At 46.5% G+C, this 24,619-nt stretch overlaps 1 protein-coding gene across 2 annotated transcripts in view; it reads right to left on the reverse strand.

The window, feature by feature from the left end:
- Positions 1-24,619, reverse strand: part of IARS2 (isoleucyl-tRNA synthetase 2, mitochondrial) — a 69,353-nt gene that overhangs the window by 7,533 nt on the left and 37,201 nt on the right. For both annotated transcript variants that reach the window (XM_053308863.1, XM_053308873.1), the window contains exons 16-21: positions 20,597-20,705; positions 20,356-20,458; positions 8,469-8,594; positions 6,101-6,232; positions 5,225-5,331; positions 4,005-4,150 (exon numbers count right to left, since the gene is read on the reverse strand). In XM_053308863.1, the coding sequence (XP_053164838.1) occupies positions 4,005-4,150; positions 5,225-5,331; positions 6,101-6,232; positions 8,469-8,594; positions 20,356-20,458; positions 20,597-20,705 (723 nt within the window). The remainder of the gene's footprint in view (positions 1-4,004; positions 4,151-5,224; positions 5,332-6,100; positions 6,233-8,468; positions 8,595-20,355; positions 20,459-20,596; positions 20,706-24,619) is intronic.

The raw sequence follows: 24,619 nt of genomic DNA on the forward strand, positions 1-24,619 counted from the left end.
GTGAAGCACTTGTCCGTCGTCCTGGGACAGGAGGTCGAGGACTCAAGTTAGAAGGTGGTATTGGTTCTTTGCCAGTCTGCGTACTTGCGGAAAACAAGACTGTCTTGGCCACCATGGGGTCACCAGGATGCCTGAGGCCGGTTGCAACAGGAGACGTGCTACTACCCTGGCGATTAATGGTTGAGGAGGAAACATTCCTTCGACCAATCCCACTGAAAGGCGTCCCCCAAGGACCGACGATCGTGACCCGCCCTGGAACAGAAGCAGGGACATTTCCATTCTTGGAGGTCGTGAACAGGTTAATTGTTAGCCTCTTCCAGCGGTGGAATAGGGGAGCCATATATTCCGAATTGAGCTCCCTCTCGTGTTGAAGGACCTGTAGAAAGACTTAACTTAGGTCGTCTGCCAGGACATTCTCCAGCCCTTTAATATGGACTGCCACCAGGGTCACACGGTGACGCAGGCACCAGTGCCACAGTTAGACACAGAGCACATAACTGTTTCTCCCTTGATGATTCACGAAGGCCTGGGCCGTGGTATTGTCCAGATGGACTTGTACAGTGTTGCCCTGGACTACTGGTAGAAAGGCATACAGGGCTTGGAACACTGTGAGCAGTTCCAGAAAATCGATATGTAAGTTGCTCTGTTGTGGGGTCCATTTCTCCTGTATTCTGCGGCCATGGCAGTGAGCCCCCTATCCCAAAAGGGAGGCTTCTGTTGTGACCCAGACAGGTGGCAATGAGCTCCCTCCAGGAGGTTTCTTCGGTCTGACCACCACGACAGTGATCTCAGGACTTGTGGAGGAACCAGCAGCATCTTCTGTTGGTTGGCTACATTGGGGCTGAACACCGAGAGGAACCATAATTGGATTTTCCACATCTTCAGTTGAACAAAACGGATAACTGTATTGCATGAAGCCATCAATCCTAGGAGTCGTTTAATCGCTTGAGCAGGTTGTAGCGACTGGTCTTGAAACTGTTGGACGAGGGACCGAATGCTTTGGAAACGGTCCTCCGGTAAGAATGCCCTTTGGACAGTGGTGTCCAGTATGGCTCCAATGTAATTGATGACTGGGACCGGATTCAAGTGGGATTTCTTCCAGTTTACTCGAATGCCCAAGGAGGTCCAATACATATTGGATCTGCGAACGTAACTCGTTTTCGTTTTTCAACATCAAAAGCCAATCGTCTAGGTAAGGGTAAATAGAGATGCCCCAAGTCCTCAGGTGGGCGATTACTACCCCCATACATTTGGTGAATAACCTTGGGGCAGTGGACAACCCGACGGGCAACACATTGTATTGGTACACTTGTCTTCCCAGCGTAAATTGTAGATACTTCCGCTGTTCCAGACGTAGGCTGATATGGAAATAAGCATCCCTTAGATCGAGCGTTGCCAGCCACCGTTCTGGCACATGACCCTCACTCTCAGGGTTGGATTCAAAATCCGAAGAGCCGTAATGATCAGAAACTGAGGACACGGGCGAGGCAGGCACCACGGTCTGAGTTTCAGTGGAGAGAAGGGATTTAGTAGGCTGTGCAGTCTGCATGGCCATGGAGCGTGTGGATGACTTTTCAGTTTGTGTGCAATGCTGGGTAGTTACCACAGGTTCAGTCTGGGTCTCTGAAGATAGGTAGGACAATGGAGAAGTGCATGGCTTCCATACTTGCGTACGGTCAGAATAGTCATAGGGAGCCCCAGGAGAACTAGTCCCCATCAGGACAGCAGGTGCAGGTAAGGCAGTCACATCATGCACAAAGCCATAAGTGTGCCAAGGTGTTGTAGGCTTGGGGTGTTGAGAGGTGAAGGGAAGACGCTGAGCCGAAGTTGGGTCCTCACCAGCAGATGGCGGAAACCCCTTAAACGTTGATACCGAGGGCATACTCGAGGTGGAGTCCAATACTGACAAAATAGTGCGTGTTGTGGAGGGATCCAGACTTGCTACTGCAGGGTCATTGTTGGCATCCACACAGGTGTCGAACAACGGTATCGGAAGCAGAGCCTGAAGGCGTGGCATCAGTAGCTTTGATGCCGAAACTAATGGTGTGTGTAGTGGCGATGCCGACGGCTCCTGTAGTGTCGATGACGACGGTTCCCACTGCATCGGCATCGTCTGTGTCAACGAAGCTATCGGGGTCGGTGCCGGCGACAAAGAGTGTGCCCTACGGCCCAACGCAGCAGCACTCAACAATTGTGTCTGTCCCTGTTGAGGGGTCGTCTCTGCTGGGGACAGCCGTGTGGGAAATGGCAGGTCGGGTAGATCTTGTAAACACGTCTGGGACGGTGTTCTCTCACCCGTCAGGTCTATCAATCGCTGGTGCTTGAACGGGGTCGGAGTAGCAGCATTCAATGCCACTCGCGTCGGGCAAGATTTCCTCGGTGTCGAGTTGTGGTCTCCGGAGCTGACCGGTGTCGAAGATGTCGATGTTGAGGAGTCTCGGTCTCTTGTCGATGGCTTGTGTCTCTTGGTCGATGTCGAAGATGGATGTCCTGATGTCGACGCCACTGGGCAGCTTGTCGATGCCGACCTCGATTCCATGGATCAGTGTCGAAGATTATTTCAAATGTCGCTGGTGTGGAGAAGTGGAAGCCGATCGAGGCCGAGCAGTCAGGGACCCGTTCTCTGGCGGCGAGACCCTTGTCTTTGAAGTCGAATGCTTCGATGTTGGAGTAGTTGAGGTCGAAGCCTTTGGCAGTTGTCGAGGGGTGCCCGGTGTCGAAAGGCTCAGCACCTCGTCATAAATTGTGGCACGCAGTCGCAAGGCCCGATTCTTTGGGGTTTTTTTGGAGAAGGAGAGGCAAATTTTGCACACCGACACGTTATGCTCTTCCCCGAGGCACAACAAACAAAGATCATGCAAGTCCTTTGAGGGGAGTTTGGCACTGCAGCCCTCACACCTCTTGAAGGTTTTTCTGTCGTCCGCCACCTCTCCAGAATAGCCAAAATAGTTTCCTTTGGTCTAGAGCTGGGAGTACTTCATCAGACGGTCTGGGTCAAACACCAGTAATCTTGTCAGCCAGTCCGGTCAATACACAAAAACTTTTTGCCTCAGCCAGTCCGTGGTCATACACATAGAAATCAGTCAGAATAAAATCAAAAATAGTACTCTTAACAAGAACGAACTCACAAGGAACTTCCGACAGCAACAGCAGACCGAGGTCCTAATGCTAAGGAGATCAGAAAAGAACTGAGGAATGCGACGTCCAGCCGCCCTTAAATAGCATGCTGCACACATGGAGGCAGAGCTTGGATGCCTCGACAAGCAATGGCATGGCTACTGCATGGTCTTCACACAGGTGCAGAGCCCATTCTTATGGATCTCAACGGATCTCGATCCAGAGAGTTCAATTTAAGAACATAAGAACAGCCCTGCTGGATCAGGCCCAGGTCCAATGTAGTCCAGCACCCTGTTCCCCAAAGTGGATGCTTCTGAGAAACCCACAGGCAAGAGGTGAGGGCATACCCTCTTTCCTGCTGTTACTCCTCTTTAACTTGTATTTAGAAGCTACTTTACTGAGTCAGCTGGATGCCCAAAGAAGTATCTGTGAACATTTTCTTTCAATGGCCGTCATTCCACACAACAGTACAGCGCAGGGCTATCTTTCCTGTTAGGGACATGGCAGTTCCCTAATACGATTTATTGCTGTACGGAATGTCAGTCAACATTTGTTTTATGTATGTATGTATGTATTGTTTTTCAATCAAAAGGTTCTTAGGTAGGGATGTGCACAGAACCAGCAAGGGTGGGGGATACCTTTAAGGGCGGGGGAGGGTGTCCTTACCACTGTGTTTCCCCCGCCGGTGCTCCATTTGAAGCGCGTCTGTCGGGGTGGCAGCGTACCTCCCTGCCGCCCCGTGTCCTCTTTGGCCAGAAGTCACAGAAAGCAGCCAGCGTCCGTGTGCACGCTGGCGGCATGCAGAGAATCATTGGGTAAGCTGTAATCATTGTACAGAGAATCATTGGGTAAGCCGCGGAGTCTCAGTGTTATCTAAGGTGCCTTACCTTTCTTATAGGGAAGATACTGGAACACCTCCTCGGCTAAATGTGGAAGGATCGGTGCAAAAGAACGAACCACTGTGTCCAAAACCGCTGCTAAGGCAGTTTGACATGAACGGCGTTTAGGATCTTTTTCTTCCTCACAATAAAGTCTGAAATTTAAGAACAAAAATGTCAACACTTGCACACAAATAGAGAGTAAATTATTCCTTAAATAGTCCTTTGGACTATTTCTTGAGCAGTACTGAGCAGTACTTGGATTGGTCTGAATGTTGCCACTGCATGCAAGAAATATAGCCTACTTGGCAGCTATCACATAAGAAGTGTCACTGGCAGATTATCAAAAGGCTCCTGCCAGCAAATAAGCCCAATGGCCCAGTTCATATGGGGGTGTGTGTGTCTGTGTGTGTGTGAGTGAGTGAGTGTGTGTGACAGAGAGATATTTATATTTATCTATGTAAACTGGGGATACAGCCCCCTGCCCCAATCTTCCCAGGAGTACTGAAAGACTATTGTGCTCTGAAAGGAAGGCAAGAAAGGATGCACCCAGGCCAGGGAGCTCTTGTCCTCAGCTCCTGAAAAGACCAACAGGCTGAGACAACTCTGATTAAACGTTGTTTAATCTTCTGTAATTTGCTTTATTTTTAATATTGTAAACCACTTTGGGTGCCTTTGTCAAGGCAAAAAGGCGGTATAAAAATGTAGTAAACAAACAAACCACTTTGGGAACTTTTGTTGAAAAGTGGTATATAAATATTTGTCATATTTGGGTTAGGGATGTGCACGAATCGTGAATCAAAGTGCGATTCAAAACACATCCCCAGCACCTTTAAAATGAAGGCAAGCAGGTGCATATCTGCTCCTCCGCTTCTCACTGCGCATGCCACCACGCATGTGTGGAGGCCATGTGTGTGTGAGCATCGTGTGAGGGCAGCTGGGAGAGAGCACGCTGGCACGCGAAGATAGCTGGGAGGAGCACTCCCAATTCAGGAAGTGGAGGCAAGCAGCGAAGGAGCAGGTATGCACTGCTTTCTTCTGTTTTAACGGTGCCGGGGATGTGTTTCAAATCGTGATTTATATACATCCCTAATTCATGTGTACATAATCTGGAAAAACCAGAACCTCTTGCATAAACAGATGATGTACAGTATGCTTTAATTATCCTTTTGAAGCTCCCTAGAACAAACTTCCTAAGGTCACTAATAAAGGCAGGCTATTGTACATACCTGTCCTTGATCATACTGAAGTAAAAACTGGACAGCTCTCGCGAGTGGAAGGCCTGCAGCAATCGGATCACTTTCCCAAAGTCATATTCCTTGTATGCGTCAGTAACCTTGAGAGTAGAGTACAAAAAGATGCAAACGTTAATGAGTCAGGAGAAAGGGAAGAGATTTGAGATTGCACAAGAGATCATGAGATAGTTATGCATTTTTTAAAAAATCTGGCTCACTGCAGCCCACTGATTAGGCTAATTCTCATTTGTTCTCTATGGTACCATTGCTTCTGAAATTAAGCCAAGAGAAAAAGCTTCTGGTACGACTAGAGAAGTCATTTGCTATACTCTTGTCCCCACCCTCACGTTCAGGATGTCCTCCATGCTGCCCCCTGTGCCTCGATTAGTATTTGTCACATCACTTTTTGTACTCTCTTACCTTTGTACCTCCATTGCCACCTGTCAGTTCTGACTTCTTCCCCCATCTCTGTCTCACCTAATGCATACTGTAAACATCACTTCGAAGTCTGTGCAAAAGGCTGATGTAATTGTACAAGCCATTGCTTGGGGTGCAATATATTTACAGGCATTGAAACAGTGAGATGCATCAGGAATGTGTCCCAGAATCCCCTGCATCAGCCTTGCCAAGGTATCCTAGAGGACTTTTTCAGAATCTGTGATGCCACCTCTTGACGAGGAAAAAATCCCTTAGGCTGGCTATGTCAGGGGTGCATAACTTTGGTCCTCTAGCTGTTCCTGAATTACAATTCCCATCATCCCCAGCTACAGTAACTAATAGTGAGGAATGATGGGAGTGGTAGTCCAACATCTGCAGGGAGGGCCAAAGCTGTGCAGCCCTGGTCTGTGTACTTATGTTATCTTTGCTTACCTTGTTTGCATAACCCTGCAGCAGGTGCAGCATATACTGGTCAATTACATACATCTCTGAAGTGGGGACGGAGTCTGTCTCAGGATTGAAGCCAGCCAGATTGCCCAACAAAAAACGAAGCGTGTTCCGTAACTATCAACAAATCAAACCAGAAAGAGAGATTATGTGAAAAGGTATGCTGCAAAAACCAGACTACAGGAGTAATAGTTTAAGAAGGTTTTATCATCAATACTATGACATTTCGTTTACTTTCCTAATCTCATTGGACGAAGCAGACTCCTGGATACCTCCATCTAGTCCAGGCCTGCTCAACCTAGCCCCGCACCCTCAGCTGTTTTTGGACTACAGCTTCCATAATGCCCAGCCACAGTGGCCAATAGCCAGGGATTATGGGAGTTGTAGGCGAACTTCTGCAGGAGAGTCAAAGTTGAGCAACCCTGATCTAGTCCCTTTCCATGACAAGGTTTGTTTTGGTAGATTCAAAGTGAGAAGAGGGTGTGGGGGGAGCAGTAACCAATCCTTGGAACTCTAAGTGGAGCCTCTTCAGAAGCAAATCTATGCCTGCCCAGACGCTAGAGGTGTGGCTCTGAGCACACGTATCCTGGGATGGAGACAGAGGGACTTATCAGGGGTCGAATACAGCACTGAGGCTGGTTGGGTTACCCCTTACACAGGGTGCTTTGAGCCTGATGGTTGCTTTTTCTTCCTTTGTGCCTGGTCCTGGGGTGGGAAGGAAAACCAGCTGTAGCCAGTCCCATAGGCCAGGCAGTGAAACAGGACATGTTCACGGGCTGAGGGGGGGGGCGGTGTGAGAGGAAAAGACTGGTTATGGAGAGGACATGGGGAGCATCTCTCTGCCCACATCTATGCAAGCCTTTCTTCAAAAGAACCTGCCTCAGTGGATGGAGTGGGAAACTCCAGGGCCTGGACCACTGGAGGGCAATTCATGTGGAAAAGACAATTTCCTGGAAGTCACCGGAAGTGGCTCCCTAACCTTAAAGCAGCTTGGAATAATGACCAATAGATGCTAGGCAATTCTCTCTTCCCCCTGCCACCCCCAGCTTTTTCCATTCCTTTCCAAAGTTCTGATGCTGCCACTGCAATATACAATGGAGAGATCCCTAAAGAGGAAAGTTACCCAACTTGAGGGAGAACACAACCAACATGAGACTTCTGCCAAAAATAGTAGCCCCTTGTCTTGTGCTCCCCTTTCCCTCCAAAACATCAGGACACACTAATGGCACAATGTGATGGATTATACAAATAATTCCCTTGCCTTTGCAAGCAAAAAGTAAATGAAGAGAGGGACAGGGCCTTCTCTGTTGCTGCCCCCAGACTTTGGAATGCTCTCCCAGTGGCCATTCGCTCCTCGGACTCCATCACAGTTTTTAGAAAGCTTCTTAAATCTTGGCTTTTTGCCCAGGCTTTTACATGACTGTTTCTATTGCTGCTTCTATGTGTTTTTATTCATTTATAGTTTTACTAGACATTAAGCCCGTTACACTAATGGGTGCTAGAAGAGTTGTGTAGAAATGTTTGCAGGTTTAATGGGTTGCTACGCGGACCTACGACGCAGAGATGGTAACTCCATCACAGTTGTGTGTGTAGTTGTGTGTGTAGTTTCTGTTGCTGCGTCTGCACGCGCCACACATGCGCAGAACACCTGCTAGAGGCACGCAGTTGTGTGCGTAGTTTCCGTTGCTGCGTCCGCGCGCGCCACGCATGCGCAGAACACCTGCCAGAGACACGGACGCAGGTACCTTAGGGTTTTATTATATAGGATGCTTGTATTTTATAGTTTTTAAATTAGATTTGTTTTATATTTTTGCTTAATATTTTAATTATCATTTTTATTGTATGTTTTTTAACTTTTGTAAACCGCCTTGGGGTTGTTTTTAATGAAAGGCGGTATATAAATTCAACAATCAATCAATCAATCAATCAATCAAGGACATTTGCAACATGACACCACAAGTTGATTATCGCTAGAAGTTGAGGGGGAGAGAAAGGAGAAAGAGACGCGGGGCTTTGACAGCAGCCTTGGGTTTCCCATAATATCTAGTTCTACCTTAAGAGGTCCAGTGAAATCCCTGTGCATAGCATCCTTAAGAACTGTGAGGCAGGCAGGCCTTTGCCAACCTCATAAAAAAATCTGGTGTGAACAAACAACTGAAGATAAATATGCCAGAACAGGTTTTGTTCTCCTCACCTATCAAGTTATGAGCCACAGCAACGGTAAGCTGAAAGGAAAACTACAAGGTAGGCAGTCAGATTCCTTTATGCTTATGCACTCTAAAAGCCAATATGACCCTACCCGCGCGGAATGGTTGCTCCTCAAGACGAGGCAACGCCATTTGTCGCTTCCTACCTTGTTGATGTCGTCTCGCGCAGAGTTAAGCACAGCTGGCCCAATCAGGACTTCTGTGAAGACATTCGACTCGGCAACCCACCAGCGTAGAATATCAGCACCATACGGAGGGTCTGTGCTGTGGTCCTATGCATAGACAAGAGGAAGACATTCCCTTCAGACCTGTCAACTCCCAATGTCCATACTAAACACTGCAAAACTCTGGAATACATAACATGCTGTCTGTTTGTGCCATCACATGATACTGTTTAATTTTAAATGAAAGCTGAAGACTTTAAAATCTTAGCAGGCCTTGCTGTAACTCCATACATTTTTCTGTGATTGCCCTGTTTTAGTGATTGCCCTGTATCTTGCATTTTTAGCCTACTTTCCAGTAGGCTTATGAGATCACCCGGCATTCTGTGTGTTTGTCTGTCCATGTCACCCTCCTCCATCAACTTCGCAATGACTGGACCAATATGAACCAAATCGAGTACAGTTGTAGGGACACCCTAATGGCATAGTTTGTGATGATGTCATCCACCTCGATCCAAGATGGTGGCTACGTAAGCTTTTGAGGCACAAGTGGGCTAACTTGTGAACCACCTAACCGCTTTGAACCAAATTTGCTACAGTTGTAGGGACACATAGGGATGCCCAAATGGCATGGTGTGTGATGATGTCATCCACTCCAATTCAAAAGGGCGGCCATGTGAACATCTAAGGTGCAAGTAAGCTTATTTGTCGACTGTCTAACCAATTTAAACCAAATTAGGTAAAGTTGCAGTGAGTGACAGATAGGGAAACCTCAATGGCATAGTTCGTGATGATGTCATCCTCCCGAACCAAGATGGCAGACACGCAAACTTTTGAGGCGCAAGTGGACTAACTTGGGAATCACTTAACTGAATTGATCCAAATTTACTGCAGCTGTAGGGACACCTCAGTGGCATAGTCTGTGATGATGTCATCCACCCCAATCCAAGATGGCGGACATGTAAACTTTTGAGGTGCAAGTGCACTAACTGGAGGACTGTCTAACCAATCTGAACCAAATTTGGAATCGCTGTAGTGACTGACACACAGGGACACTTCAATGGTGCAGTTTGTAATGATGACAACCACCCCGATCCAAGAAAACAGATACATGAACATTTGAGGCACTGGAGATGTAACTTGTGGATCTCGATTTGCACCAAATTTAGTCCAGATGTAGAGACAGTGAAAGGAAAGTAGGCTGATTAGTTCTTACTAGAACAACTTATTATTTTAGAGGTTGTGATTTACTGTGTTTTTAATGAACTGTGTTGTAAACAGTGGGCCCTCTAAGGCACGTGTGCATTTGTGCTCAAATGTTTTTTGACATCCGCTCCGTTAATTTTAGATCCTGCTCAAATTGAATCAGGAAGGCCCCACTCTGAATGCTTGTATGCACATACTACTTTGATACTGCCACCCAGAAAAAAACTCATTCCACACACAGATGCATTTTTTTTTTAAGCAGGAACACTGGTTGTAAGCTATAACTAATTCATTTATGAAGAACAGTGGCATATACCCCTATTATATTACCCCTGCTAACTTGGCAAAGAGACACCTTTTAACGTGGTGATTCTCTTTATTTAGCAGGGGGAGAATAACTGGCCCTCTCCACCCCCAGCACAGTACCTCAGTGACTGTTGCTGGTGTCTGTCTTATGTTTCTTTTTAGATTGTGAGCCCTTCAGGGACAGGGTTCCATCTTTTTGTTTGTTATTTCTCCGTGTAAACCGCCCTGAGCCATTTCTGGAAGGGCGGTATAGAAATCGAATGAATGAATGAATGAAATGAATGAATATAAATGCTAGTCTTGTGGCAGCAAGCATTAATTGTCCCCTTTGTTAAGCATAATCCACCCTGATTTGCATTTGAATGGAAGATTACATGTGAGCACTCCAAAATATTGGAGCTGCTCTGGGAATAGCATCTGTATGCTTGCATGTAGAAGGTTCCAAGTTCCCTCCCTGGCATCTCCAAGATAGGGCTGAGAGAGATTCCTGCCTGCAACCTTGGAGAAGCCGCTGCCAGTCTGTGTAGACAATACTGAGCTAGATGGACCAATGGTCTGACTCAGTATATGGCAGCTTCCTATGTACCTATGTAAATATTTTAGATAGACAGTATTTCGCTGAAGCTCATACAATGCCAGTTGTCTATGGGTTCATGGTGAAACAGGATGCCAACTCTCTACAGGGATTTGCCCCCTAAATCAACTTCTGGATAGAGTGTTGGTCCCCCTCCCCCCAATGAATGAACGCATGCACACACGCCTCTCACTCTCACTCACACCCCCTATTGGCCTTCAGAAAGTCTCCCACAGAGGATCCGATTAGCTGGCTCAATGCCACTGTTTGCAACAAGGGCTAGTAAATTGAAAAGGCACTGCAACTTCACAGTTCCTCATTTTGATTCAGGAAAAAGTCTCTCAAGCCCAAGAAAAACTGTTTTTAGTGCCTGACATTCAGTGGGCGCTTCAGCCGCTCCTTTCCTTTCAGTATAGAATGGTGATAGTTTCCTTTGAAAGCAGAACTCCAATAAAGGGAACTCCCCTTACCAAATGAACAGCCTGAATAGAATAGCAAATCAACTCTTCTGAGCGCTTAAGTATCTACTGAACGAAGGTCCCACACATTAGCATTCACAGATGTGTACGCTCTGTCATATGGCTAACAAAGGCAAGCCTTTAAAACACACAGAAAATGGAAATAGCCACAACCCAGCTGTCCCCAAGAGAATCCTGATATTCAGAGAACAACAAGGACACATTAGTTCACAAGAGTCTCAGCAACCCAAGAGGGAATGATGCTCTTAAAGAGGTCCCTTTCCCCTTCTTTTGCTGTCCTGCTCCAGCCTCCTAACGCCATCTGCTGTCTGGATTGCACTGCAAGTCAGTGTGAGAAATGTTAAAGCTAGATATGCTGCTTTGAGAAAGCAGGGCTTGAGAGGGAGAGGGAGGGGTTTAAGTAACAACTGTAACTGTCTCCCCAAAATACTGCCCCCCTCCCCAATCAAGAATGTCCTCCTTTGGACAATTCTGAGCTAGATGGAACACAGGCCCAACCAAGCCTCAGGCAGCTTCCTCTGTCCCTCATACACATTAAGCTTGCAACTAAAGTCAACATAAATACAGTAATATAGATCGGCCAGTCGATCCAATGAGCCAAACATCAAGCTCAAGTTTGGCCGAAAGCCCTCCGGTATGAAAATCACCCCCCCACACACACTGTTCCCACAACACAGACACTGATAAGCTAGACAAGTAGCAATAAACACTCTAAGTTTTTACAAGGATTCATATATGCAAGCGATGCTGTTGAGGCTGTAGTACTAGTTTACTGTTTGGGGCTATACAGAGAAATTCACCTGCTAAAAATGCTTTAGGAAGCTATTCAATCTCCAGGTGTACAAAAAACGGGTTCTCTCAAATAATAGAAAAAACAGGTTACTCACCTGTAACTGATGATCTGGTAGAGATCCGTCGCCATCCATAAGAATGGGGTTCTGCGCCTGCGCAGGAATCCCTGCGGTAGCCATGCCTCAGCTTGTCGAGGCGTCCAAGCCCCGCCCACACGCAGCGCGTGCTATTTAAGAGCGGCACTGGGCGCCATGTTCCTCAGTTCTTTCGACGACCGCCGAGGAGGACGATCATTGCAGATGGACATCATGAGTGGAGACGAATAGATACGGTAAGTATAGTAAGCAGCACGCACACAGAGGAGCATCACTACTGCAGAGGGGAAGGATGGGAGGGTCTTATGGATGTCGACAGATCTCTACCAGATCATCAGTTACAGGTGAGCAACCTGTTTATCTGGATCGAGATCCGTCGACAGCCATAAGAATGGGTGTTTAGCAAGCTCCCCAAGGAGGGGGGTGCAGAAGTGCTATTGCAACACCCTTTTTAGGACACTTCTCCCAAAACTAGCCTCTGCAGCAGAGCGCACGTCTATGGCATAATGCTTGACAAATGGGAGATTGGATGACCAGGTAGCTGCTTTGCATATGTCCAGGAAGCCAATCCCTGAGAGGTGTGCGGACGATGAAGCATAAGCCCTGGTAGAATGGGCTTTGATGGACTTCGGAGGTGCTTTATGCTGTATCTCATACGTGAGTACGATGAGGTTGACAAGCCATCTAGACAATCTTTGACGAGAAATTGGAGATCCCTTGGTAGCGCCCTGGTATGATACAAAGAGACGTGAAGAGGCTCTAAAGTCCCTCGTACGAGCCATATAGAATAGAAGGGCTCTACGAACGTCCAGCGAATGCATGGACCTTTCCAGGGCCGATTGTGGGTTCCTAAAGAAGGTAGGTAGAATAATGTCCTGATTTAAGTGAAAATCGGAAACTACTTTCGGCAGAAAAGCGGGATCCAGTCGCATACGCACCTTGTCCTCATGAAATTGAGTGTACGGGGAGTCAACTCTCAATGCAGTGAGCTCACTCACCCGACGTGCTGTCGTGATGGCAACCAGGAACGCGGTTTTCAAGGATAGCAATTTCAAAGACGTCGAGGCCAGAGGTTCGAAGGGTTTTTGCGTCAGCGAAGAAAGGACCAAAGACAGGCTCCAAGGTTCCACCGGCGGTCTTATTGGAGGATAGACACTGGAGAGGCCCTTCAGGAAGGCTTTGCTGAGGGGGTGTGAGAAGAGAGTAACACCGTCGCAGCCCGGGTGAAGGGATGATAGGGCGGCAAGGTGAACTTTGATAGAAACATTTGCCAAGCCCTGCGATTTAAGAGTGGACAAGCAGAGGAGTACTTGACGAACGGAGGCCCGTTTTGGCAGAAACCCATGAGATTTCGCATAAGCCTTAAATCGAAGCCATTTGCTGTGATAATTTCTCCTGGTTGACAATTTCCTTTGATTCAACAATATATCATCTAAAAGTTTATTCGCCAAGCCGTCAGACGGAGAGTGAGAACGTCTGGGTGGAGTACGAGGCCGTTGTCCTGTGAGAGGAGGTCCACTTCTGGTGGGAAGCGATGGTAAAGATTTCCGGACAGTCTGCGTACTTGTGGAAACCATGGTTGTCTCGGCCACCATGGCGTCACGAGGATGCAGGGAGTTGGGTGCGCTAGGAGTCGAGCCACCACTCTGGCAATTAAGGGTTGAGGTGGAAACATGGAGGGCGTCTCTAGTGACCAGTCCATCTGAAAAGCATCCCCCAATGATAGTGGGTCGTGACCTGCTCTGGAACAGAAGCGAGCACACTTTTTGTCTGTTGAGGTCGCAAACAGGTCCACTGATGGACGAATCCACTGACGGAATAGCGGATTGATGTATCTTGGATTGATTTCCCATTCGTGGTGAGTGTCGTTCAGGAATACTCGACTGAGATTGTCCGCCAAGCTGTTCTCTAGGCCCTTGATGTGGGCTGCGAGAAGGTAAATTTTGTGGCGGATGCACCAGTGCCACATCTGGAGGACTAGAGCGCACAAGCTCCGGGAGACCGTCCCGCCTTGGCGGTTTATGTATGCTTGCGCTGTCGTGTTGTCTAATTGTACTTGTACACAGCTGCCTTGCAACAGTGGTAGGAAGGACTGTAGAGCCAGAAAAACTGCCAGCAATTCTAGGAAGTTTATATGGAGTTGAGTTTGGTTGAGGAACCACTTGCCCTGCGTCCGGCAGCCTGCACAATGCGCTCCCCATCCTAGCAGGGAGGCATTCGTTGTTAGCCAGACTGTTGGGGAAGGAAGCGGGAAAGGTACTCCCTCCAGGAGGTTCCTGCGTTCCGTCCACCAGGAGAGAGATTGAAGTATGGGAGTAGGTATCAGTAGGCGTTTCTCTTGGTTGTGTCTTGCAGGGTGAAAAACTGAGAGGAACCAGAGCTGAAGCTTCCTCATTTTTAGACGGGCATAGTGAATCACCGCATTGCAGGAGGCCATAAGGCCCAATAAGCGCTGGATGGAGCGTGCCGGCTGGGTGGGGTGATCCCGAAAGAGCGTTACCATGTCCTTGATCAAGACGTACCTCTCTTCTGGTAAGTATGCTCTTTGGCGCATTGTGTCTAATACCGCTACTATGTAGTTTGCCACCCGCATAGGTTCCAGGTGTGACTTTTTCCAATTGACTTGGATGCCTAGGTCATGAAGGACCGACAGAACATAATGGATCTGCGAATGTAACTCATCTGGATCCCTTGAGGCCAGGAGCCAGTCGTCCAGGTAAGGGTAGACCGTGATGCCATGTGTTCTCAGGTAGGCAATCACTGGCGCCATACATTTCGTAAAGACCCTTGGGGCGGAGGACAGGCCGAAGGACAATACGTTGTATTGGTACACTTGGTGACCGACCGTGAAGCGTAGGAATTTCTGATGTGGAGGCCGAATGTTCACATGGAAAAAGGCGTCCTTGAGATCCAGCGTTGCCAACCACTGTTCCCCTTGGAGGAGTGGGAGGATTTGCTGCAACGCCATCATTCTGAACTTCCTGACATGAAAAAACTTGTTCAAGTTACGTAAGTCCATAATCGGACGGATGCCCCCGTCCCGTTTCGGAATTTGAAAATAACGGGAGTAGAATCCATCCTTTCTGTCCGTCCACCGTACTGGGGCGATTGCCCCCTTCTCCAGTAATTCCCTGACCTCCTCCCGTAGTGTAGAGGAAGGAGGGGTGAATGTTATTCCCCTGAACCGTGGAATCAACTTGAATTCGATGGCATATCCTGAAGATACGATCTGCAAGACCCAACGGTCTGATGTTATATGTTGCCATGCGGGGGCATGGCTTGCCAGCCTGAAGGAGGGTTGAGCCGGCCAGGGGTCGTTGGAGGGACCCATCAGTTGAGATGTTATTGCCCCCGACGGCGGGGACGGGGAATGGAGAATTGGTGGTGGACGGACCTGAGTTACAAAGGCGCTTCTGAGTTTCTGGCCCTTTGGTACGTTGGGCCTGATTTGTTTTGAACTTGTTCTGGTAAGTGCGCCGGTGATAAGGCTGGTAGGACTTGCGGAAGTCTCTACGGTCTTGTTGTCTGAAAGAAGGGCGCTGCCTATTATACGTGGAACGGTACTTGGACACGTACGTAGAAGTGGATTGTTGCGCGGTAAATATTTTCGCGGTAAACTTAGATTTTTTAAGTTGTTCCATTGTGGCATCTGTGGTTTCGCTAAACAGGCCGGAGCCGTCAAAAGGAAGACCTTCTATCTTTTCTGTCATGTCCATTTGCAAGGTAGTAGACTGGAGCCAAGCATGCCTGCGAAGAGTGATAGCAGCCGTCATGGCTCTGGACTCGCTCTCAGCTAGGTGTTTGGCAATACTGAGTTGTTGCCTAGTCAGATCGCCTGAGTGTTCCAGAACCTTTTGAAAGTTAACCTTGAACTCCTCCGGTGACAGGTTGTCAAGTTCAGTAAACAATCCTTCCCAAAGACTGTGAGTGTATTTGGCGGTGCACGCTGCGTAATTAGCAACTTTGATTGAGAGGCACGCAGTTGAATAGATTTTCCGACATAAGAGGTCTAATTTCCTTCCCTCTCTTTCAGGAGGAACAATATGCCGCTTCCCAGATTTTGACGTAGAGGCACAGTCAATTACGAGGGAATTGGGAGCCAGATGTTTTAGAAGGTACGTATTGTCTTTTTCCATTATACGATAAAGGCTCTCCAGCCTTTTAGAAGTAGGGGTGGAAGTATGGAGTACTTCCCAAGCACATTTAGCTGCCCTTGTGATTACAGGGAGCATCGGGAGGGCTACTGGGGCCGTCGATTGTGACTTCAACATAAAATTATAGACGGGATCGTCTATTGTCGCCAGATCGGAGCATAGGTCAAGCCCTAGGGCGTCTGCCATGGTACGCACATGACAGTGGTACGCTTTCATTTCTTCGTTGGGTGAAACATACACTGTCGGTGCCACATCCGTGGGAGGTTCAATAATGGTCTCCTCTCCTTCGGGGTCCGATTCGAAATCAGACGAGCCATAATGTTCAGAAGGCGAGGCTGTTGGAGAAGTAGGTGCGGTCCCCTGAGAACGCACTGAAGGAGTGGGAGGTGAAGGCAGGGGTGCTGTCTGAGCCGCTACGGAATGGGTTACCGGCGGTTTCATTTGCACGCAGGCATTGAAGGTGATAACTGTAGGTGTTTGTGTCGCTGAGTGTCTAGTTGCTGTGGAGGGAGTATTAGTAGACGCAGATATCGTGCGTACAGCCACTGTGGCGGGAAGAGACGTCAGTGGTTCCCATGACACGGTTGGTAAAGAAGTTTGAGAACCAGTCGAGATTGCAGGGCCCGAACCAGGTATATGTGGCGGGGGGGGCGGGTATGGGTGGACCCACAAGTGTGCCAAGGCAAAGGGCTTTGCAGCTGGGCCGCAAAGAGCGATGGTACTTCGTGGACAGGATGAGTCAAAGTTGAATGAGACTCCTCCTCCGATGCCGGAAAACCTCGAAACGTGGCTTGTGAAGGTGTGCTTGCTGTGGAGTCCAAGAGCGACAGGAGCGACTGAGTCATAGTCAGATGTAGACCAATTTCAGCCTCTTGAGTATCTCCGTCGATATCGAAGTTTGGGGGTGGAGATCGATATCGAGGGGTGACCTGCCTTGATGCAGTAATCAATGGCGTGTGTAGCGACAGCAGCGCGCTAGGTCCCGGAGGCGGTGGTGTTGAAGGTGGAGAGGAGGGAACCGGTGTCAGAGCAGGCGAGAGGGATCTTGCTCTAGAAGCCGAAACATTCGGTGTCGACGGCCTTGGCGTCGACGGGCGAGTCGGCGTCGAAGATGGTCGATGTCGAGCAGTAGGGGGAGGCGTAGCGTCTCCCGTTAGATCAATCAATCGTCGACGTTTTGTCGTAGATTTTGTCGCTGTTTCGTCGGCGTCGGGGTCACTGCTGGAGGTCGATGGAACTCGAAGCTTATGGCTGTTCGGTGTCGAGGATGTCTTTGCAACCGAGGAGACTTCGCTCATAGGCAACGGACGGTTCGATGTCGAAGGTCTGGACTTTTTCGAAGTCGAGGATATGGACTTTGAACGTGGAGATCCCGGATGCGTTGACGTCGAAGTTTTCGACCTCGAACGCGGTGTGGAAGCAGATTGAGTTCTTGATGTCGAGGGGTGAGGTGTGCCCGGTGTCGAGGGACTTAACACCTCATCATAGATTGCCGCTCTGAGGCGAAGCGCTCTACTTTTTCGCGTCTGCTTCGAAAAAGACAGACAAATTTTACAAGTTGAAACATTATGTTCTTCGCCCAGGCACATAAGGCATAATTCATGGAGGTCTTTGGAAGGGAGCTTTGCATCGCAACCCTTACACCTCTTAAAAGACTTTTTATCGTCCGCCATAGCGCGACGACAGGGAAGTCAAGTCCAGTCCACGTCAAGCCAGTTGTTGGTCGGTAGCCGTTCCTTGTCAACTTTAGAGGAGTCCGTCAGCCAGAAAAAGAGGGTCATACACGAAGCGATCAGTCCGAGAAAAAGAAATAGTCTCTGAAGAGAATACTGAGGTAACTTTCCGACGAAGAGGTGGCAGACCGAGGTCCACGCGCGAAGGCGGTCGGAGAAGAACTGAGGAACATGGCGCCCAGCCCCGCTCTTAAATAGCACGCGCTGCGTGTGGGCGGGGCTTGGACGCCTCGACAAGCTGAGGCATGGCTACCGCAGGGATTCCTGCGCAGGCGCAGAACCCCATTCTTATGGATGTCGACGGATCTCGATCCAGATTTAAGTTTTATGACATAATATTGCATATTCTCTCTACAGGTGAAACTCGGAAAATTAGAATATTGTGCAAAAGTCCATTAATTTCAGTAATGCAAATTAAAAGGTGAAACTGATATATGAGACAGACGCATTACATGCAAAGCGAGATAAGTCAAGCCTTAATTTGCTGTAATTGTGATGATCATGGCGTACAGCTCATGAAAACCCCAAATCCACAATGTCAGAAAATTAGAATATTACATGGAACCAAGAAGACAAGGATTGAAGAATAGAACAATATCGGACCTCTGAAAAGTATAAGCATGCATATGTATTCAGTACTTGGTTTGGGCCCCTTTTGCAGCAATTACTGCCTCAATGAGGCGCGGCATGGATGCTATCAGCCTGTGGCACTGATGAGGTATTATGGAAGACCAGGATGCTTCATTAGCGGCCTTCAGGATTCTGCACTGTTTGGTCTCATGTCTCTCATTCTTCTCTTGGCAATGCCCCATAGATTCTCTATGGGGTCAGGTCAGGCGAGTTTGCTGGCCAATCAAGCACAGTACACTGTATACTTTTCAGAGGTCCGATATTGTTCTATTCTTCAATCCTTGTCTTCTTGGTTCCATGTAATATTCTAATTTTTTGAGATTGTGGATTTGGGGTTTTCATGAGCTGTACGCCATGATCATCACAATTATAACAAATTAAGGCTTGACTTATCTCGCTTTGCATGTAATGCATCTGTCTCATATATCAGTTTCACCTTTTAATTTGCATTACTGAAATTAATGGACTTTTGCACAATATTCTAATTTTCCGAGTTTCACCTGTATATTACAATAACCAAAATGATCAAAAGCAGACTAGGCTACAATTGTTTCACTGTGTTCAGACTAGGGACAGCAGAACAATTTTTTCCAATGCTCCCCTATAAGACAGTTTTTCAGGAAAAGCTATGGAATAAAAGCAAAATGGATCTCCTTAAAAATGGATTTCTTTTCGATAGATTCTTTGTCCACAATGTCCTGATCAGTGTGCCTCTCACTTGCACAGTTGCATAGTTAACAAAAAGCAGGTACTTAAGTGGCTGAAAATTGTGAAGTAAAAAATGGAAGTTAGAGGTGTGCACTCATTTTCAGAATGAATCAAATACAAACTGACAAAGGCCCATTCAACTTCCAAAATACTGTCACCCCTCGCCAAACGAAAGGATTATGTTCTTGCACAACCCTGTGGTTGGCAAATTTGTGGTTGGCGAGGCATTAGAGTAAATGGAAAATGGGGGTTAGAGGAACCACGATTACGAAAAGACCCCAAAACAAAGGATTATTGCTAAAAAAATCACCCAAAAAATCCCATAATATCTCCAAGTCACCAAGCGGAATGAACCTCTGAAAAATTTTTGAACTTAAAAAAAATCATTCAAAGGCACTTTAAATCAGCAAGGGTCAGCAAGAGAAATGAGCAGATCGAACATCGGAACCACCCCAAAACTGCCACCTGCCCCCCCCCACCAATAACTGAAATAACTCACCAACTGCAGATATTTGTGTCACGATTGGCGAGACTGGACACAATCTCATGTTTGTGGATATGTAAAACCACGGTTGCCAAGGGATAACAGTAAACATAATGTGCAATGTGCAATGAATAGGTATGAACGGGGTTTGTTTTTGGAATACAGTACTACTGCTTTTCTTTTAAAAAAAATATCTTGCATTTACAGTGGTGGCAGGAGCTGCAATATGCAGCCACCTCCTGGTAGATGCCATCTTGAATACCCTCACTACCCCAAGTGGTGGCAATGTCCTGGAGCACTGTGAATAAATAAAATGGCTGCTGTCATAAAAAAAAAAGGCAGCAAAGTTGAGGTTCAAAGCACACATTAAAACTCACATGTAAATGGATAGGGGTTCCAAAGGAAATTAAAGCCCTACAATGGGGTCTCAGAATGAACTGTGCTGGCCCCCAAACAAAATTTACATTGTTTCTTGTCATAATTCACAAAGCCTGAAAAGACAGCAAGTGAGACTTGTTCATGTTGCAGTTTCGTCAGCCTTCCAAGTAATTCGCCCAAGAGTAGTTGTACTGAGGCAGGATGAAATGTAAAGCAGACCCTTCCAGAGAGCAAACAATTGATATTGGGGTCATATAATTGCCACTCATGTTACTCTGAGGAACTAGCAGACTGTATTTTCAGTTCTGGGAGTGCAACTGTGTAATTACTTACATTGCCTCCATTGATGACTACATCGGGGTCAACCACGTTGCCAATTGACTTAGACATCTTTTCTCCTTTTTCTCCAAGAGTAAATCCATGAACCACAAGAGTTCTAAAAACAAAAGGCCACAAGACATTGTAACTGTCCTGAAATGATTCAATACATGTTTAGAAGGATATTGTGCTTACTGCAGAAGTAGCCAAAATATTATGCTTCCCATAATATAGAGTACCAGAAGCATCAACTTACCTATATGGTGCCTTTTTCCGTGTTGCTACACTAGTCAAGAGGGAAGACTGAAACCAGCCTCCCAGCTGGTCTTTTCCTTCTAGGTACAGATCAGCCCTTTCACCTGCATCTAAAAAACAACACCACACACACCACCAAAACACAGTGTTTTAAATTATATTTCAGTTGCTACTTAAATTTAAAAGTTATTACCGATCTGAATTATAATCCTAATGGCACAGCCTAGTGAGCAAGAGGTTGCTGGTTTGAATCCCTGCTGGTATGTTTCCCAGACTATGGGAAACACCTCTATTGGGCAGCAGCAATATAGGAAGATGCTGAAAGGCATAATCTCATACTGCGCAGGAGATGGCAATGGTAAACCCCTCCTGTATTCTACCAAAGAAAACCACATGGCTCTGTGGCCACCAGGAGTAGACACCGACTCAACGGTGCAATTTTACTTACTTTACTGAATTATAAAAATGTAACCCATATGGTAGGAGACACATCTGTAAACCGCCCAGAGACGTAAGTTTTGGGCGGTATAAAAGTATGTTAAACAAACAAATTTGTGTAGATTTTGCAAATGTTTGATGATGCCAACCGACACTTATAGGGCAATCCTACACATGTTTACTCAGAAGCAAGTTCTACTGAGTTCAGCAGAGCTTACTCCCCAGTAAGTGACCTTTGGACTGCATCTTTAACAAATAAAATTACTTACCTAAAGAGATTAAAGGACTTTAAAATCTTTAGACACTTAAGAATTTAGGTGGTGTTAAACAAGCTATCCATGCCATGTAAAAATAAAAGAGTGTTTCTAATCCAATTGCAGATTCAATATTAATGCATTAAAATAAAATGTGTATTCTACCTTTGACAAAAAATTCGAGACGGTTTACAATCAAATAAAACCTACAGCTAAAGCCGACAACAATAAAGAAACAGAAACCATAGAATAAAACATCAATGGCAAATAGAGATATAAAAAACCTAAAACCACCAGAAATTGAGATATCCCGCAGAATCCAGGAAAGCCTGCTGGAATACCAGGCCTTCACAAGTTGACAAAACCTGAGGCGGGAGAGTGTCAGTCTAATTAATGCCACATGGGCAGGAGTTCCAGAAGGTAGGGGCCACCACAGAGAAGGCTCTCCCCTCTATAGTGGCCAACTAGGCTTCCAAAGAAGATGACACACACAGGGAGGGTTCTGTAGAACCTCTTATGGGGCAGAAAGTTCATGTGGGAGGCGGCAGCCCTTCAGGTACCTTGGCCCCAACCAGCATGGGGTCAAGATATGAGATACATCTCCTGTGCCGAGGGCATAATTTTGCAAGGTGCATTTTGTTACATCTCTGAAGTCCTATGCAAGGATTTTCTAAAATTTTCCTTCTAGTAAATTATATTAAATCACTCAGCTCAAACTAGATCTGCAGCCATGATTTTCTAGAAAGAAGAGGGAGTAGGTTTTTAAATTTGCCTCTCGATGGCAACTTCAGACGTTTCCATTTTGACCGTAGAATTCAGTCGTTCTTTTACAGATTCCCATGCAACCCCCTTTTTACAGCCACCCACTGTTTGTTTAACTTTAAGGAAGTTTTGATATTTAGATCCAGCTATAACTAGTACAATGAGACAAAGGTCACAGAAAGAGAATTATTACAGCAGATCTGTAAAAGGAAGATTTAAAATCACACTTCAAACAATGAGTTCAGTTAACATGGTGTTTAACAGAACACTTAGAAAAATTGAAAATTTGTTGGCCTCAGGTTTAAGGGGTTAGAAGTGGCAATGGAGACAGCATCTTTTCTCATCTCCTGACTTGCAGGGCAGTACAGTCTTTGGCTGGAGAGCCAGAGTGCAGCAAATCACTGCAACACGGACTCTTGCTCTAAATATATAAAATATATATCCAGTCAAATTGGTCTCATGCATGTGTGGGGGATCTAAAGCAAACAAGGAACTCATGCAGTCTCCCTCATTCATTTTAAGGCAAGGTGCTACTGCATTTGTGTATCCAGTGCAACACAGCACTGCTCTGACACGGAGGCAAAAAAGCAAGTCCCACACATGTGGAAGCCTTGAGTGAACAAGAGATCTCCAGCCAAATCTGGATTGAAAATGGGCAGCTGAGTATCTCAAGCTTTACACACACAGAGAGCGGACATTCTCTGCAGTGCTATGAAAATGGAAGGAGTCCTGTAGAGATGTAGAAAGATTAGAGCTCAACTGCTCTATGGTCTTTCCCCGCTGCCCCAGCAAGCATGGGGGTCGGGGAAGGGCACAATTTTTGCTGCCCTCTATCTCCAGATGGAGTTTTTAACTCTGTCCCTGAGGGCTGCGCGATCCTCAGCGACAGATTCCTGCAGTTAAGAATTTCATCTGGAGGAAGCAGTGAAAATCATGCTCTTTCCACTGCCACTCCATATGCCTGTTGGGGCTGCAGGAAAAGGCAACGGAGCAGTTAAACGTGAGAATTTCTGCATCTCCACACTTCTATTTTCATAGCCCTGCAGAGAATGTTGGCCAACATTTAAAAAAAAGGGGGGGGGGACACCCAGCTCATTAAAAGCACATGTAGAGGAAAAGCACATTTTGTGAAGTCATTCATTGACTTCTTCATTGTTCAAAATAAGGTGCAAAATCTGTCCTCAAACTTCGGATATGAGAAATGAGGATGATGGAGCAAGTTACTACCAGTGGAGAATAATTTATTTAATGTAATGGCCCACATGCTGGAAAGAAGAACAGAGACATTCTCTGCAGCACTTAGAATGTGGAGAGGAGGGTGGAATTTCCACTACTCTGTTCTTCCCGCGGAAGTGCTCTGCACCACCCAAATGTATGTCCCTGAATGTCATGTCCCAGGATCCTCTTTTCAGGTGGCACAGAGCACTTCCAGAGGAAGTAGAGATTGGTGAAAATCCCATCCCACTATGTGATAAGCACTGTGGATCTCCAGAAGCAGCAGCAATACTTCTTCCTGGGACACAGTTTGCGAGGATGTTGGCCACTGATTCTCAGGCATGTGTACCCCGGGGAGGTGGGGATTTGAGGGTTTTATTTGGGAATCTTACAGTTTCCTCTAGGCCAGTCTCTGGAAAGGGTACTCTACCCATCAAAGTTTGGGAACCAACTTCTTCCTCCACAATTTTCTTGCAATGTACATGTCTCATAAGATTGAGGAGTGGTTAGAAGCTTTTAATTAGCTACATCATTTACAGAGGGCATAGGTCTTTATGACTGGTTTCTTATTTTGGAGGTCAGTATTCCCTATCTTTGATAATCAGAGACTTTAACCCATAGATTAAACATAGAGCACTTTAATGGTAAGCACAATTATCCTGGCCTTTTCTTCTAAATACACTGTCAGCACAAAAGCTCAAACAAGATGGGGATTGTTATAAAACAATCCCACTCATTTAGTTAAACATTAGCGCAAGAGCATCTAGGGAGTTGCACTGCTGAATATTACAGGGCTGGTAGGAGAAGATTTAGAGCTTGCCCTAAAATAGCCAGTTGATTCAGGGGCAGTTTTTACCTGATGCCCCACATTTCTCACATCTTTAAGCACAGACTTGGCTTATGTAGCCAAGTAGTTCTGCAGAACACATGTACATGCACGACTTCTAGGTACACAACGACCAGCATTAACATGCAAAGTACATAGCTCGATGCCTGGTGCCTCTACAGGTAGGTAAGGAGGAGTTGTATGCTGCAGAGGCATCTGAGCTCCTGGTGCATCAAACACTAGAATACATTTTAAGCAGTTATCAGTTCATGTGTACAATCTTTCCCCTCAACTATCAGGACTCAACCCCCAGGATTTTAAAAAGAGGACAATCAGCCCGTTGTTTTTAAACATATGGAGAAATTGCATGTTTAGCACTTTCATCTAGAAACTGAAAAGTTCAGTGAGCATTAAAAACAGTGGAGCAACGTTTTATAGAGAGGGGAATACTCTAAGTTTTCACACTGATGTACCCCTTTTTTAAGTAGATCTGGGTAGGCAACCTTGGTTCTCTAGCTGTTGTTTAACT

Source organism: Hemicordylus capensis, chromosome 1 (assembly GCF_027244095.1).
Source record: "Hemicordylus capensis ecotype Gifberg chromosome 1, rHemCap1.1.pri, whole genome shotgun sequence".
In the NCBI taxonomy this organism is placed as follows: domain Eukaryota; kingdom Metazoa; phylum Chordata; class Lepidosauria; order Squamata; family Cordylidae; genus Hemicordylus; species Hemicordylus capensis.